The 2,776-nt window shown below is 43.1% G+C and overlaps 1 protein-coding gene across 1 annotated transcript in view; it reads right to left on the reverse strand.

The window, feature by feature from the left end:
• The window catches only part of tango6 (transport and golgi organization 6 homolog (Drosophila)), a gene marked incomplete at its 3' end in the record, with an annotated part of 14,098 nt that overhangs the window by 7,006 nt on the left and 4,316 nt on the right, over positions 1-2,776 (reverse strand). Inside the window, 2 exon segments of the mRNA XM_035665532.1 lie at positions 365-874; positions 1,773-1,916. Coding sequence (XP_035521425.1) covers positions 365-874; positions 1,773-1,916 — 654 coding nt within the window.

The raw sequence follows: 2,776 nt of genomic DNA on the forward strand, positions 1-2,776 counted from the left end.
CGTGTGGAGCAATATCTACCGAGTGGCTAAAGATGAATTTTTAAAAATCACACAATGAGGGGGTACAAAAAACCTTCCATCATTGAGGACTGGACGACATTGGTACAGTTTTAAAACTTGACAATCCCTTAAAATTACAGGTTTCTTAGGATTTGTCATCTACTATGACCTGAAGCAGGAAGAAAAAAAATCCAGATTATTATCTGAATGCCATATTTGGGTAAACTACCCCAAAGCTCTAAAACTTCTAAACTTCTCAGAAAAATAATGATAAAACTTCTTTATCAATATTTTGAGAGCACCATAATTGCCCAAATGCTGAAACAATAACTAAAATCTTGAAGTACATAACCAAGCAACCCACCACGAGGACTTTCTCCTGGGCTTGGACAGCCTCTGGGTTTTCCTTTTTCACCATCTGGGTCAGGACCCTCAGGGCAAATGCTCTAGTTGGCACATCCGGGTCACAAGCCTCCAGTAGGCAATCAGAAAAGGTCTTGGTAGGGGGGCAAGAGTTACTGGTGCCAGAGGTCCTCCCTCCAGCTTTTGGACCTACTCTTGCTGCAGACCCTTCAGAGGATGCTGGGTGTCTGATTTGGGTGCTGCCAGGTGAATTACTGTCTTGGGGAGATGGATGAGGACTAATCTGTGAGTTGTTTGCTTCAGTTTGCATCTTTTGATTTTTCCTAAGAGTGGGGTTGCTGGAGGGCTGAGTAGAAGCAGTAAGGTTTTCAGGCCGGTAGGCACCGTGAGTGGCAATGACAGCTCTGAGGTTGGATGCCAGCTCCTGGATGACAGCCTCAGGGTGCATCTGAGACAGTGTCTCCAGTGGTGGGAGCAGCCTCGACATAGAAGAGTAGTCCTCTGCACTCAGCTGGAATAGAAAAAAGGGGGAGAAGATGATTATGAGCTAGGTGTGCTTACCACCTTCTCTGATACATTTCCTACATATATTTGAGATTGAAAGCTATACTATGTAATGTTTCTGGGTTAAAAATGTCTATAAACACCAGATCTATGGTATCGATTTATTTTTTTTACTTGTGGACAGATGTTTCCAACAAGGCTCAAACCCAGAGAAATCCACACATTTATTCAAGTAACTGTGTTTTCTCGCTCGCATGTAGTTGCTATAACCTGGGGAAACACGGGAATATGGAAGGAAGTCAGCAAACAGAACATTTCTTTGTCTGAACAGGCAGAAAGTCTGAGTGGTTGCTTAACAATGAAGACAACAACTCCGATGATCCCACGCTATTTCACATCTCTACTACTACTCTACATTTAAGATAAAAGATATCACATATATTTTATAATCTACAAGTATCCTAAATCTGTTCATCATATTTGTATTTGTACACCTGCACTGTACTCCTCAGGTAGCTGCTATCCACCTACTGTAAACTCATCATGTAGCCACAGAATAAAGTGGATTGCATCTTGTAACACATTTTGTAATTAATTGTTGAGTGAAATTTCCAGTGTCTGTATTTGACGACATGGGAATAAGACTCAATGGTATGGTATATAAAGAGTCATCAAGGAAGTGATGACTCTTTATATACCACTGTGCCAAATGTTTTGTACAGGCAATATAGTAATGGTAGGGAAAACCCTGCTGTCATGCTGGCTAAAATTTGGCTGGTATTCTTAAACTTTACGTCAACGACAAGTGATAATTATATAATGTATATATTGTACATTAAGTCGATAGTGGAATTACTGGAATTACAGGCCTACATACACATGCATACATTTACAGTTGTCAGTACCTGAGGTCCAGACAGCAGTGTGGCCACTAGGCCAATCCCCATGCTCAGCGTCTGGCTCTCTACTGGGTTCCCAAGACCTGGACCGGTGGCCTGATCCAGGCCCACACAGGCCCTCTGAAGCAGGGACACAATGAAGTCCACCACCTGGAGAAAGGACCAACTTAGTCATGGGCACAAATAATCTAAAAATAGACATTTTCCAGTAAAGTGAGTTTATCAGAAACGTTTCTTAATCTGTGAGGGAATGTTTGTTGGCCCTATAACAGCAGCCAGTCAGCCGGCCAGCTCTCCCCACCCTCCACTCTACCAGAAATGAAGCTAATAGGCTATTTTTGTGTGGCAGCATGAGTCAACGTGGCCTCCTTCCATTATGAGAACTCCCACGGGAGCACAGGCCGATTTTAAACTATGCTGAGATGCAATCCCAAGAGGACGAGCTAGCACCTAAGAGAGGGTGGGATGTGCAACTTCAGAGGAGTTTCAACAGAATAGTACAGCTAGCCCTGCACTGTCTGCCCTGCTGCCACACAGCATGAATTTAGGACACAGAACCTGTCACAACCAGGACAGATGTACTGTACATACTGCAGTTCCACACAAGCAAGCACAATCCTCTACAGTATATTTTTAGGTTTTTGTGTCACCTGTGTGGGTTTGTTACCATTATGCCAGCAGAACAGATCACCAGTGTTTTTTCTATTCTCAGGAGTGTGTCAGCATAGACACTTTGTGCAAAACATTAAAACATGTGTGGCCCACTGGTGGCAGAGGCAGTGGTACCGCCAAATGGTTAGATCATAGACTTTTTAAGTAAAAATGGCGTGACGTCACCCATAGCCGTTGTGAAGCTCAGGGTGGTCGGCTCTGCCTTAATATAATTTAAACAGGTGAGAAAATTCACCCCAATACAGTTGTGACGAACGAGGAAATTAGCTATAGAGACCAAAACCAGGCTGGATTTGAAATTTGAACCAGATGAAAGATTTTAGTCATCGGATGTCTGG

The sequence above is a fragment of the Morone saxatilis genome, unplaced genomic scaffold, assembly GCF_004916995.1.
Source record: "Morone saxatilis isolate NCDOM2014 unplaced genomic scaffold, NCSU_SB_2.0 Contig2, whole genome shotgun sequence".
Classification (NCBI taxonomy): domain Eukaryota; kingdom Metazoa; phylum Chordata; class Actinopteri; family Moronidae; genus Morone; species Morone saxatilis.